This window comes from Rhyacophila brunnea, unplaced genomic scaffold (genome assembly GCF_057557595.1).
Source record: "Rhyacophila brunnea isolate RB1 unplaced genomic scaffold, BYU_Rbru_1.0 scaffold_3, whole genome shotgun sequence".
NCBI lineage: Eukaryota > Metazoa > Arthropoda > Insecta > Trichoptera > Rhyacophilidae > Rhyacophila > Rhyacophila brunnea.
In genome coordinates this window covers 21,571,804-21,585,663 of record NW_028232965.1, presented here as the reverse complement: position 1 = coordinate 21,585,663, position 13,860 = coordinate 21,571,804, and the positions used below count along the sequence as shown (strand labels likewise).

At 37.9% G+C, this 13,860-nt stretch overlaps 1 protein-coding gene across 2 annotated transcripts in view; it reads right to left on the bottom strand.

Moving 5' to 3' along the window:
* Window positions 1–13,860, bottom strand: part of spen (spen family transcriptional repressor split ends) — a 240,240-nt gene that overhangs the window by 42,032 nt on the left and 184,348 nt on the right. Inside the window, exons 3-9 of one of the 2 annotated variants that reach the window (XM_085952285.1) lie at window positions 12,160–12,309; window positions 8,969–9,314; window positions 8,484–8,657; window positions 5,805–6,296; window positions 5,342–5,482; window positions 4,972–5,102; window positions 296–569 (exon numbers count right to left, since the gene is read on the bottom strand). In XM_085952285.1, coding sequence (XP_085808411.1) covers window positions 296–569; window positions 4,972–5,102; window positions 5,342–5,482; window positions 5,805–6,296; window positions 8,484–8,657; window positions 8,969–9,314; window positions 12,160–12,309 — 1,708 coding nt within the window. The remainder of the gene's footprint in view (window positions 1–295; window positions 570–4,971; window positions 5,103–5,341; window positions 5,483–5,804; window positions 6,297–8,483; window positions 8,658–8,968; window positions 9,315–12,159; window positions 12,310–13,860) is intronic. The other variant, XM_085952286.1, reaches the window with a different exon arrangement.

The window sequence follows — 13,860 nt, the reverse complement described above, 5'->3', positions numbered from 1 at the left end:
GAATATTACATAAATTTTATAACACAAACCTACTTACTTTACAATACCACAACATAGGTACATACTACCCGCTAAGATGTAATGAATTATAATAACCAAATTAGATAATAATATGTAGCAGATAACGGACATATTATTATAAGTATTATTTTCAAGTTCACAGCCCTCACATCATATACCTACCTACATATTTTGATATTTTCAGTTTTCAACAGTTCTGAATTCACCTCCTAAAACTTGTTGTGTATATTATCTATATATTCAAACATTGTTAATACACATGGAAATAAATTACCTTGAATCGTTTCTTGGGGCTCACGAGCTCGTCACCACTGCTCGCGCACTCTTCCAACTGCTCCAACAGGTGCACCCTCTCCTTCTGCAGATGGCGCATGTTGCTCTGCACGGGCGGAGGCGGTAAAGCTGCCACCCCTGCCCCCACCCCCACTCCTGACACCACTACCACGCTCTGCAGGGAAGGGGGCCCGCCCGCTCCCGTTCCTCCTCCCCCCTCGCGCACCCCTTCGTAAGCTGCTTCCGATCCTGAGCCGCCGCTGAATTCCTCATATCTGCACAAAAAATCGAGGAAATGCGTCAAGATATCAGCCCATTTGCACGGTGACGGGCTGAGGCGGGAGAAAAATTATAATAATATTCTGGATATGGCAACTTCTCTATACTTATAATAGATTCACGAATTTTTATGCTACAATAAAGCATACAATTTAATGCAATGTACTGATAATTTACATTTTGTGTTTTAATTCATCAGCATTTTAATTTCAAAGATAAACTACCCATTAATATTTAAAAAATGTGAAATAGGAAGGCATTTGTAAGACACTTTACATTTCATTCAAATGTGGTTTAATATACAGATCATTTTCAATAGTTGTAATGTACCTACTTAATTACTACTAACTAGTACTAGAGGTTGTTCAAAATTATATAGATTATATATTGAATAAGAATATTCTTAAATCTTATGTATATTTATACTCTTCATCAAGTTTATCTATGAATTTAAAACAATTCTATTTTTCATTTTGATGTAAGACATGTAATGATTAATTAAAACACAATTACAGTAAATCATAAAAAATCGCATATTCTATCACTAAGGATCTTTGAATATTGTACTATGATACTACCCCTCTTAAACGAAATAATAAGTATATTTTCAAACTTATATGAATTTGTAATTATTTATTGAATTCAAAAAATATGAAAACTGCTTTTGTCTAGTATGTTTAATGCATTTAAAAAAATGAATAATGTAACTAGTCATTTTCATGTGAGATTTAGTTAAAAATGCATAAACATAACTTGACACTTCATAAAATTATAATTGACATGCTTCAATCTGCTGGACAGGACAGTCTATTTCAATGTGTTCAGATTGACAGTGCCTAATAATGGGTGCACCAATAGGTTCTAAAAATTTTGAAATAAAATATAAGCTTATTAGGTCAAACAAAAAAAAAATACTGTATAGAGCCATTTTTTATTATTAATCTATGTTTTAAATATTACATCATGATTACATGAATGACCACCGCCGCATGGCGCCGGATACATTCTTGCATACATCAGAGAAAATCATTCATGACGCCCTCATTATATACCCCTATAATTTCTTGTTATTTTTTAAATTCTCCGTTCATGTTTGTTTCAAAAAAACCCCATAAATAAAATATTTGCTCTGTAACATCAAGCGATCTCGCAATCATCTGGTCGAAACCGTAGTTCATCATTCTCTACAACTGATCGGGATGATTCAGGAAGTAAAAAAAATTTGGGCCATTTCCACATAACGTCCCAAAGTCACAGTTAACGTATGGTTTATTTCCTCAAATAGATAGGGTCCGCTAATATCAAATATGGAAACCCCAGACTGACCGAGTAGCCCATGGGTACTGTGTAAGTTCGTTGCAGCAGTTAAATTCACCCCTCCCCTATCGCATTCTGATACAGTTGCGCACAGAAAGCCGTCAGAACCCATTGGCGTACCCTGTACTATATAAATAATATTACGAATATTAATTTTAAAAAGTACTGAAATATCCATAAACTAATAAAAAAAAAGCCTAAACAATAATAAAACAAAATATTGTACAATAATGTTACGGACAACTGTCAACAATAAACGTCTAAAAATTGCATAATTTTAGTATATTAAAGCGTACATGCAAAACATAACGACATTTGCAAAAAGAGCATGTGATTTGTTGATTATTTTCAATTCTCTAATTCAAGAATATTTGATTCTTGAAAATTCAAGATAATATGTATTGTTATTTTTGAATTTTTGTGCTCCAATTCAAGAATATTTGATTCTCGAAAATTCAAGATAATATGTTTTGTTATTTTTTGAATTTTTGTGCTCCAATTCAAGAATATTTGATTCTTGAAAATTCAAGATATGTTTTGTTATTTTTTGAATTTTTGTGAATATACATTCAAAAAAAAATTCTGTACAGATTAAAAGTATTAAGCCTCTTGGATGTTTGCCCTGAAAAAAATTACGTATTTCCGGGAAACACAAGTTGAACAAGGTTTATTACTTATTGTTGGCAACGCTGCTTCCGAACTATTTTTTTTTTTTCATATACTTCCCCCGGTAACAATTTCTCAAGATTCTGATTGATAATTTGTCGAGAAATAAATCGACTGTTCTCATTATTTTTTGACATGAAAAATTTTGATCACAAGCTCTACTTGCGAGTGAATAGATTTTAGCAAAACTTACAACCCCAGTCCACCAAATTCCATAACAGAAATTTCGAAATTCTACACTACCCTTCTGGCGGAGCAGGTCCATTGGAACATTTTTTTTTTATCAGAAATGAAACACTGAGCCAGATTAAGTTATCGTGTTATAGCGAAAGTAATCATTTTGATGAGGTTGTCATGGGATCGAATCCAGCTGGCATGGTAACATCCATATAGGTGAGCCTGATGGTATATAACCAGGTTATTACAAATAAATTGCTAACAGACCAACAGACCGACAGTACAATATCTTAATTAATAGAATTGCAGTGAATTAAAAAATGGAGACACCTATTTTAATGAACTGCAGTCACCAAACGGCTTGCTTTAGCAATGCATATGACTAGAAATGTGTACGGTCTAGACTCGAGACACATGTAGAAGTGTCTAGAATCATTGATTTATTTATCGATTAAAATCGTTGGCATTGTAATTTCTAAGGGATCTCAAAAAATCAACACGGTGACATATTCAATAAAAAGAATCAAAAAGAAAACCACCAAATGAGCAGGGCGAACCTATCTTTCCAGGTGAAGCACCATGGAAACGGATCATCCCGATAACTAAAATTTGAAAAATGAAAACATCAATAAAAAAAGATGATAACAGAGGCGGGAGCATGAAAAACACAGATCACGAGAAAACTTACTACCACAATCAAAACAATAAATGCTAGACGGACTGACGCGGGGATGCGGTGACGGAAAAGACGGGAAGAAAGAAAGAATGAAAGAAAGAGAAAGAAAAAGAAAGAAAGATTGAAATGTGTTGCGAGAGCCCTACCTGAACCTCCTGTCTGACAATTGGGACACGGAGTCAAAGTGTTGGGCGGAGGCGGAAGTCTGTGTTTGGAAGCGCGAGCCACGCCCGCTGCGACTGTACGAGGTCGGGATGTTAGCGCGTGCACGGGGACCACTCTCATACCTGGCACAGACACAGACATGCCCATGGCTTTTTACAAGGGAACAGTCGACACCCTTTCCACTTTTACCCCTCCCGATCGCCGACAACCCCCGGCTACACGGTGATGACGGAGTGTCGTTATGGTGCTTTATACCCTTTCAATCGGATCGTTGCAACATACACGTGTACCTCGCTTAATAACTCCAATTCCACTGCGGTCAGATCGGCCCCAGCGGGTTATTTGTTTGCATTTCTGAAAAGAAACGACTAGATCGCCTGAGGCGAAGGCAGTCATACAGTTTCAACTTCCGAACCGATGGACAGAGAGGCGGAGGAGAACACGAGGCAGAAAGCTCACTCTTACGAGTACCGATGTATTCCTCGTCATCCGTGGACACCGCTTTGGAAAAGGAGGTTGTCATGAAATTGAAAATGGAAGCGTGGAGATCACCCATTCTGACTCGATTAAATGAGGTACAAGCGTATTCCACACACATTATTTGGCTACAAATAATGAATGATACAGGATGGATAACAATCATTATTAGTAATACCGAACACAAATTCACGAAAACAATGAATATGGATACACATTTTTAATAATACGTTATATGAATATTATGTTAAACAACTTTGAAACTGTGCAAAAGCTTTTTTGTATTATTTATGTACATAAAATAGACGGCAGTAAAGAAAAAAGACACTAATGCGCCGGCAAGTCTCCATTTCATTGTCCCAAACTTGATCTTTAAGCAGCTTTGAATAGCGATAGGATAAATTGAACATTCAACATAATACGAATTTATAAGAAATTCTAGTTAAAAATTATCAATTTATGCAGCTATTTTGTGTAATTCAAAAATCAAATCGAACAATGAAAGAGAAGCGTTACCAGAAAAGAACAAAGACCACCGCAGCCGATGTATTAAATGAATATTGAAGCCGTGATGAAATAAATGTCAGTCATAGAAGACAAATTTTCGAAATGCTTTTCTTGTATGTCATGTTTTTACAACTCTTAAAACTGCATCAAAAAAATATATAAAAGTGAAATCATGCTATAAATCCTCCTTTAGTGATACGTAGAAAGATCCATGGGTTACAGAAACACTTTAAATCACTTAAAATTTACAATTCCTCTTCGTAGTTAAAAAGATTAGCAGCTTAAAATTTTTAAAAACATGAGTTCACAATATTGCCAGATGAAAATGAAAAGATGACATGTCCGCCGTGGCCGTCAGTTAGTAAGAAAGAAAGTGGAGCGGCGAGCGAAGAATGATGGGGGTGATCACAAACCTGGTGTACCTATTGGTAGTGGATTCAAATCCTCGCAAAGAAATCTCTTGAAATCTTTCGGCCGTCCTCACTTCAGGGGGGACCACGCCTGTTCCAGAACTCGCCTGCTTCGATTGTTCCAGAAACATCTCCTGAGAGTACAAAACCAGTCGGTCAATTAAGGATATGGCAACATTAGTATTTCTAAATAGTTCTTGGTAAGTATCAGAATACATCCTAAACTATCACCATCCAAAGGTGCAAAGCCCAATGAAAGCAGCACGCCATACCGCTTCCACTGGGGTTTGCACCTGAAGGATGCTGAAATTATATCACACGACTGATAAAATCGACCAAACGAACAATAGTTTAAAATCATTTATACTCATACCTGACATTCTCTCGATGCAAAGTCGACTTGTAGCTTCCGACCGCGAATGCTCATACCGCGGAGTTCTTTTACGGCTTGCTGGGCGGAAGACACCTGTTCGAACATCACCAAAGCGTGACCACACCCGTCACTCACTGGAGTCTGCAAAAGAAAATCGTATTTCAATAAAAGACGCAAGGCAACATCGGGTTATTCTATAATGTGGGGCAATCAGTTTCATTGCATACAAGGTTGAAATAAAGTAAACCTGAAGACAGACAAAAAAGTTATGTGTAGAACACACGCACACGCGGTAGAAATAAAAGTTGTGTGCTTGATTGAGACATTGACTTGATAACATGTCACGGCTAGTTGAAGGTAAAACACTTTTTCCAAGTCACTCTTCAAAGCAGTTTCTCTTCAAACGTTGGCAGACTTCATAAAATTGAATTTAAGACTGTACAGTAGGGAATCAAATACTCACAGGGATGACGTTCCCGATCCTGGTACAATGGGCGAAGACCTGCTTTTCCGAGTGGTCGGTGACTCCGTCGATCCAGAGGCAGGAGGTGGCCATGGACTTGCCGAAGCCAAGCTTGACACGGCTGGCACCCACGTGCTCTCCGTCCATGCTGCGGATGGCGTTCACCACGGATGAGATATCAGCGTACTGGCAAAAGGCATACCCCGCTGCGCTCCCGGTTTGCTTCTTGATATCGATCTCAATTATCTTTCCGAAGCTCTTGAACTTCTCCCGTATGAGAGCGGGGGTGACGTCCTTCTCCAGATTGCCAATGAAAAGGGTCCTCGTGGCCTTAGGATGGAACTCGTCGAGGTCTGTCTCGTAGGGCCTCGACTCGTTGTCCTCCACGTCCGTCCCCTGGTGCGGCCCCACTGAGATCTTGCACCCGAAGAACAGCTTGTCCTGCGACACCTCCAGGGCTTTCTCTGCGTCTGATGCTTTCTTGAAGCGCACCTGTCGACCGCGTTATTAGAGTTGAACAAGAGTCGAAAAGCCAATATTATATTGGGTCAATTGTACTATTTTATGACTGCGAAGAAAACTTATTCATGGATTAGGAACTACCAAAAATAAATGCAAATATAAAACGGACCCCGCCCGGTTCGATATAAGTGATCACATAAGAGAACTGCAAATACCCAAATATAAGATGACTTTGAACATGAGACAATATATTGTATAGCAACGAGGACATAGTTTTTGACAATCTGCACATCTATTCTATACACAAGGCTACTATCGGCGGCTATCGAGGGTAGTTTATTATATTAATGTATTGAGGCGGTTAATTGTTACAATAAGTTAACCAACTGTCTGAACTGTCAAAAAGTGTTTTAACAGCACCTCTCTTGGCTGTGTTAACTTATAGAGCGAGATAGAGTTGACAGTTTAGACGACTGCTAACTTATTGTAACAATTATAATGGGTACCTAAATACATAAATACTACCCTCAATAGCCGCCGATAGCAGCCTTGTGTATAGGATAGATGCGCCGAGAGAAAATAGCTAATAAATATAGTATCATGAAACGGTATATTAAAAAAACAGCACCCATCTGATTAATAATATTATGGATCGTCAATAATCTGTATTCACCAAATGGCTATCATACATTAATGTTTCAGCAGTCACCCGGTAGTTCCGATATACTGACAATAGCAGAAATGATGGCACCAGTAAGTTGAGCTGTTAAAATGACACCGGGTAAAGTACCCGCACACTTTGCAGCATCGCCGAGTGGCACCACTATAACACAGATGGGTAAAGCTAGGGTTTCCTAAGAAAGCGGTGCTGTTATGTAGCGGCTGTAACATGACGTCTCTCATATAGCACATAATTGTAATTTAATTATTGTATTGGACCAAAACTCATCTTTGCCATAGAGCTGTTATAATCGATTCAGAAGTGCCCATGATGAATTAATAAAAAATCAAATTTTAATATATTTTTTGAATTATTTACCATTCACAAAATTTATTTATTTATTTATTGATATATAATTTTACTCATAAATAATACTTACATAAATATAGCCGCAAATCTTGATACACAATCTTTACAGTGAAAAATAAATATACACTCCAATATAAATAAAGTTTTATGAATATAAAGTGTAAAATGTTAGTCTCCAGAAATTTGTTTATAAACACATATATTTATTATAACATAATATTGGTAATGTTTACAACACGTGCTGTTTACTTGGTTGTATTGAACGACTAACTAAATGACACTATGCGCATGCGCATATATCCCTGAGACTGAAATGAATATGATAATAATAAATTATGTGTTGCATCGGCGCGCACAACTTCCATCACATACACTCTGATCTGTTTTCCCAAACGTGCCAAAAGAATTATAACTTCAAAAAGTACAACGGTCAGTAAGAGTATTGCGGTGGAGAATGGACAATCTAGACAAAGCATATTTGGAAGATGAGGAGTCATCGGAAGACGGGGAAGACGAACTGTCATTTGGAGGTGAGTGAGAAATCGTGCTACAGATGGTACATTTTAAATTTTAGTGCGCCGCCGTCTGCACTGCAACGAGAAAAATTCAGGCAATACTTTCGCTTAACACCAGTATTGTTTGATTATATTCTGAATCATATAAGAGATGACTGAACTTCCGATATTATTCCAAAGATTTTGTTTTAACTGGACTTTTCTATAGTCTTTGCTCTTCACATTAAATAAAGCTTCATTATTTCTTACAAAATCAATCCATATTTTGTCATTTTCGATGGTCCAAATTATGTTTGCAGTGTTTGCACTCATTTTTTATTTTAAAAATGTCACCGCTACACGGGAAAAAAACGCTCCACGACTGTCTGTTCCGCTATGACGGCTGTCATGCAAATGGCGGCACTGCTATTTGACGTTACGCTCACAACTAACGCTCTCTAGGAAACCAACACCATCTGGTTTGTATAGAAAACGTTTTAGTGAGGTCAACCACTGCTACATAACGACACCGCTTTCTTAGGAAATCCTAGCTTGGGGGGCCTAAAGCTCATATGAAAACAGTATTTTGAGACAACAATTTGAAGCAAAATAAAATCCCTCATTTTTGAGTCTACGGCATGGCATGTTTAATAACAATTAAATGGCAGCACACCGAATTGAAAGTATTCTCACCACGGCATATCTGTCTTGATTGACCCCGACGACCTTGACGCTGGACACTTTGCCGTGCTTTTTGTACTCGTGGAAGAGACCGTCCTTGAGCGAGGAGTCGGAGGATCGCTGCGGCAGATTGCGCACGCAGATGGCCAGCGGACGACCGCCGCTTCCTGCCCCACCTGTCGACCACTGAAACAAGCACCGCCATGCGTCACGCCACTGATCACAGTCTAGTCTTTCGACTGTTACTAAATCTACCACAGTTGACAAAGACTCCACACTGTATAAAGGTTGTTTCAATGGCAAAACTTGTATCATTGCACTACTATGATATAAAATAAATTCAAGAACCATAATTACCCAAAATCAATACAAATGCTATTGCCCACCAATAGTCAAACCCATAATATTATCATCATAACTCGAGCAGCGCCTGCAGTGGTTACATATCACTTTGGAGTTGATGAAAGAAATCTTTAGTAATTGTGCTGAGTGTGTACCTGATGTTTTCTCCGTCGATCGGTGCCGACTCCGCTGGGGCTGGACGCTCTGGAGCTGGAGGACGAGTGAGAACGGGGGGCAGAGCTGCTGCTGGCGGAACGGCTGGTGCTAGCGGAGGCAGCTGACGACGATCCCGAGCGGGCGCGGCCCCGTCGCCCCAAGGGGGGCGGGGCCCCCTCGGCCCCCGACCCCGCCCCGCCGCCAGAAGCGACGGGGGTGCCCGGAATCCCCCCGCCCGCGACTCCGCTCCCGGTAGAATAGCCCCCGCCCGCGGGGACTGCACCCTCGCCGCTCGCCGCGATCGGGGATCCGCCGTAGCCCGAGTACCAGCGGTGAGGCGTTCCCCTGTTAAAATAATTAGTGAATGAAGAGGTAAAAAAAGGTAACATTGAATATATTTATGAAATATAGTAGTATTGAGTTACGGATCAGAGACGTGGACATCAGTGATTCCAAGAAGCTGTAGATATTTTAGTGTAGAATCTTGCAAGATTATTGACCATGACTGTAGCGCAATGGCGCACTCAGGATTTAATATTGGGGGGGGCCCAAGGAGGAGAATATAAATTAGTCCCATAGTCTCTTTTTTTTCTTCATATAATTATTTCTACATATTATCACAATACACGGCGGTATATTTTCACAGTTTCTCATAGTTTTTATTAAATTGGAGGCATAGTGGCGGTAACCGTTGAGCATGTCATCAGCGACTGGCGGATTGGAAGTGACTAACAGCGAACATGCTGGACATGTGCGCCTAGTATGCTAAAACATTACTCAAATAATATCGGCAGTGCTACCCGCTTGGTCTAGACCAGGGTTTCCCAAACTATGTTCCACGGAACACCAGTGTTCCGTCGAACCTGAATAGGTGTTCTGCGACAATTTGGGAAGGTTTTACACACTTTTGCAATATTTTCTGAAAACTAGTAAGGACAATTCCTGGGTTCGGAATCCATTTTCCATGACAGCTAAACCAGTAGGTTTAACCGCAAGTGACTGTGAAAATCTTATTGATTTAATTAGTAACTCTGATTTGAAGATCAGCCTTTAAATGATTTCTGGGCGAGTTTGTCAGAAGAGTACTCCAATTTTTCAAAACAGGCTATTATTGTTTTCATAGCCCCCACAAGGGGGGGCTGACAGGGCTTTAGCCTGGGGGCACGGACTCTGGGTGGGCCCGGCGTGGCGGGTTGATTGGATAAGTAAGATAAACACAAATCACAAATTTGCTTTAATAGTTAAAAAAGTCGCCTGCGGCACTGTTATACTTCATGACTGTTAACATTTGTTATTTTTAAATTATATAATTGAACGATGTAATTTTTAATTATTGCGTATTGATACTCGACAACTCCATGATGAAAGTAGATGTATGAAAAATAAAAAAAAAATAGTTAATAATACCTCCAAAACTATTATTAAACTCTACAGCCATTGTGGCGTGAGTCATTTTGGCCGATTTCGAAAACAGGACTGACTATTTGTCATTTATTTTTAAAAGTAACACGATTGGTAAGATTTAAATGACACTAATAGTTGCATTAGAATACTATTTATCAGATTTTAAATAAATAAAGAGTTAATTGTCTAGCAATTCGTTTTAACCGTGCTTGGCATTTCCACGTTTCCGAGAAGACAGGAAAAAGTGGGTCCAATGGCCTGTATACCTATTTAGTTCAGTCAAGTAGTAAAAACTAAAAAAACGACGATCTAAATATTAGTAGTCTTGATAATGGTTTTACTACCGAAATAGCTATTGACTTTTAAAAACATTTGCACAAAATTTTATATCGATCTTTGGAAATATTTTCATAAAACAGTGATATTTTCATATGCCCAGTCATCCCCACTCTAAACAGTTAGCATTACCTCTTTTCTTTATATAAATATTAATCAGTTTAAAAATGTATAATAAGTGAAGACTGGAAAAGCTAATGGAACTAAGTGCCATTTTTTGAGAAAATGAGTTACTGAGAAAATAATATATGTAAACGCGCCAATAAGATTTAAAGTATTTTAGGATTGTATATTTAGAATTTTTTACGGAATTGTGATGCTGGAAGAAGATTAAAATGTGCAGTTTTCTTCACCCGAATTGATGGGACAGGAAAGGGTCATTCAAGTTGAAGCAACACAAAAGAAAGATCTGTGGGATGCCGTATCAAACTGAAAATCAATAGAATTAATTGGCTTGCTAGATGTGGTCACCTTCTAGATACTAAGAAAAAAGAATTATTCCCTTCGTGGAACCAAAATACAGAAAATTTTATTAGGAAATTACAAAATGAGTAAAAGTTTTACTAGGAGCTGAACATTTTATTTTAATACAATAGAAATGCTAGGAATCATGTAGGTCCCACATAATATTTAATTGTACTATTCTATTATATTTACCACCCATAATGTTTGCTAGTAAGTAGTTTTTTTTGTATTTAATTAATTGTTGTATTACATTATGCGTAATATTGTTGATTATTATAACATAAATTTGCTTAATTCATATTATGTTTTACTCTCCCACTGGAGGTGTACTATTTTAGTGTTTAATGAATATTATTTTTGTAATGGATTGTAGTTTCCAGTTAATAAATTTAGTTTCTCAAAACAGATCAACCATGTTGTTTTTTGAACCTCCATCTTGTAGGACAAGGCACATAGCTCTTATAGGTGAACAACTTCGCTGGCACATAGCTCTTTCTGATATTACCGATTTTAAATCAATTTTATTTTCACTATTCTTTTTTAAAAATAATAATTAAAATTCGATGAATCATTTTAGTTTTACTAAACGTTTTTTTTGGTATTTAAAAAAAATCTTTCAGAAATAAATAAAAGTTACAAAGTTTTTTCTTTTTTTTTTCGACCATGTCCGATCCTAATAGGATCATATGGGCCTCCACAGAGTAGAGGTTTGTATTAACAGATTTTGTTTTTACGAGAAATGGATGTCAGCCACTTGCTCAACCTATTAGGTCCATACCCTGACTCACACACATATTGAAAAACAATATGTGTACTTGCCAGACCCAGGATTCGAACCTGGGACCCAAGTCATGATAGTCCAACGCTTATGCCGCGCGGCCACCGTTTAATACCCAATAAAAACCTTTTTGGTCCTTAGCTCGATTAGTTTTTCCAGTCTTCAATTTACAAATTTACAAAAAAAATGTAAAAGTAAGTTATCTACCGCTCAATGATGGAGTTTGTGTAGGAGGTAGGTCCGTTCCTGTAGAGGCGGTCGCGGGGGCGCGCCCTGTCCGTGGCGGAGGGTGCAAACACCCCCACGCCAGCCGCCGCGCCCCCGCTAGACCGCACACACCGCTCCTCCCCTGACACCCTGCAATAAACAAAACACATACGTTATTATCTGACAAAAATATAGTCCTATATCAGCACGTTGAATACTAGATAAAAGTAACCACACAAACCACGATTTTATTATAAACTAGCAGTATCACCCGCCGCTACCCGGGAGTGGAATGGTTTAATATTTGAAAATTAAAAATTCTAAATTTAATTTAAAAGTGCAAAGGATTGAATTTAAAAAACACGGAAAACCGATGGAAATGTTTACGCCAATCATCAAATTATCTATATACACAATCTGTCAAAGCTGAAAATTGCACATAAGGTGGGTCTTGCTGAGGGTTTTTGAATTAGAATCATTAGAAAATTTGGCAGCACTGCGTCGCCCGCGCCGCGCCGGCTCGGTTGGCTCCCTACCGATTAGCGATTCTAATAACACAATTATCTGCATCTAACTATGCCATCGAGCTGAAATAAACGCAAACATTTTTCAAATGTACACATTCTAGCGACATTTTCAAAAAAAAATGGGGGTTGCAACATTAACTTGCGCGTTTTAAGGACCTGTACGCGGCGACCTTTTTCCGCAAAAACCGTAAAACTGTCCCCGGGGTGCAACGGGTTAAATCTGAAATTCGAGACCCCGACCACGCACTCCGGCTCGTCGGTCTCCGTCTACCCTCCAAATTTTGTAGAAATCAGACTGCGCGTGTGGATTTGTATAAAGAAAAACCGACGCCAGGACGGTAGGTACATACAAACATCCAAATATATTCTTCAATAATAATAAAATAAAAGTTTTATAATAATAAAATACAAGTTTTAATAAGTAGGTAGGTATATATTTTAAAAAACACCATTAAAAATATAAATGAAAATGATTTCAAGTTATACACATTTATATTTTTATAAAAATCGATGTTTTTTAAAAATATTTATACCATTGCGGATGTGCGCACAACAACACACCAAAGTTACATTGCAATCGGATGAATGGTATAGGAATGCATACGAATAGAGGAAGAAGATGGTTGTACTAATTTAGAAACCTTCGCCGGTGTACGCACAACAACTGACAACAGTTGCATCGCAATCGGACGAATGGCAAAGGAACGCATACAAATAGAAGAAGGTGGCTGTACTAATTCAGAAACCTTGGCGGGTGTGGGCACAACAACCATTGATATATTACTTAGATGAGTAGTTTCCATACAAATGCCATTTTAAAACTGTACCACAAATATCACCTTATAATATTTCCTTATAGGTTAGCGTTAAGACCGTTATCATGGATTGCCGAATATCAGCCGTATTTACAAGAGCTGTAAAACTTAATTTCTGTGCATGGAATAGTGATTCCAAGGGATTTTGAAAAACACAGTGCTGGAGTACGAATACAATAATTAGTCACATTGATATAATTGTCTTAATATTGTACCTAATATGAGAGATAGAGATATATTAATTAACATACAAAATCGAACAATATTACATTTTCACGTTATATTTTTATCAATAAACCATTTTTAAATGTCTAGTTTAATAAGTCTAATATAAATTATTATATTTTTATTATTTTATT